Genomic DNA, 909 nt, shown 5'->3' with positions numbered 1-909 from the left:
AAGGTCCTCAATTCTATTTGGCAAGTTGTTCTATAGGTGAAAGATCACATGTAATAACAACAAAATTTGCTAATGTGAAAATTTTAGCATTTACATTTCTAGCCTTGAAACCCTAGTGGGTGGTCACCACAAGTATTCATTGACTCCATGGCAGTGAGTTTGGGTTAGTGAAGACTTAATAGGTAGATCTCAACTCAAATGAAGTTTTCTGTAATCTAGCTAATTTTGGCTCATTGTGACTTACTTTGTTACAGAGTAGAACTAATCCATAGGATTTTCTTAGCTTGCTACAGAGAATGATCACCAGTTCTTTCTTCCTTGGTACCCTTGAGTGGCTCATTCCATCACTCATGCACACTTTGGCTTATAACAATTAACTTTTAAGTGAGTAGCTGTAGGAGAGGTTATTCCTTGCAAAGCGGTATCATGACTGGAAAGGTGAGTGAATCAGAGAAGAAAACCCTTTATTAGACACAGTGAGACAATGACTGCAGCAGTGGGCTTAAGTGTATCAGAGATGATGAGGATTGCACTGGATAGGACAGGATTCAGATCCATCGGGTCAATATGAATCACATTTGATTCAAAGACATGTAATAACAACAAAATTTGCTAATGTGAAAATTCAGCAGAAAACTCTAGACAATATACCATCCTCCCCTCTGAGCCCTGGTGGATTCTTATCACCTGTCACAGTGCACCAGGGGAAGACTTTTTGCAGACGTTCCAGAGCCACTGCTGAAGGGGAGGGATGAATAGGGATCCCATCTCTGAGTCTTATTATGGAAAGCTTGAAGCTAAGCCATACAAAACAACTCTTAATTGTTTGAACTTCAAAAACATTTATGTGTCCGGCGCTGGCTGAAAATCGCCTGTGACTTCATCCATAGCCACTGGTGAGAGTCAGCG

At 40.5% G+C, this 909-nt stretch overlaps 1 protein-coding gene across 1 annotated transcript in view; it reads left to right on the top strand.

Moving 5' to 3' along the window:
• The first annotated feature begins 426 nt into the window (after positions 1-426).
• The window catches only part of LOC102856305 (mitochondrial import receptor subunit TOM22 homolog), a 56,720-nt gene continuing 56,237 nt past the window's right edge, over positions 427-909 (top strand). Inside the window, exon 1 of the mRNA XM_006886801.1 lies at positions 427-438. Coding sequence (XP_006886863.1) covers positions 427-438 — 12 coding nt within the window. The remainder of the gene's footprint in view (positions 439-909) is intronic.

Source organism: Elephantulus edwardii, unplaced genomic scaffold (assembly GCF_000299155.1).
Source record: "Elephantulus edwardii isolate Elephantulus edwardi_28Jun2011 unplaced genomic scaffold, EleEdw1.0 scaffold00051, whole genome shotgun sequence".
Taxonomy (NCBI): domain Eukaryota; kingdom Metazoa; phylum Chordata; class Mammalia; order Macroscelidea; family Macroscelididae; genus Elephantulus; species Elephantulus edwardii.
This window is presented reverse-complemented; position numbering and strand designations above follow the sequence as displayed.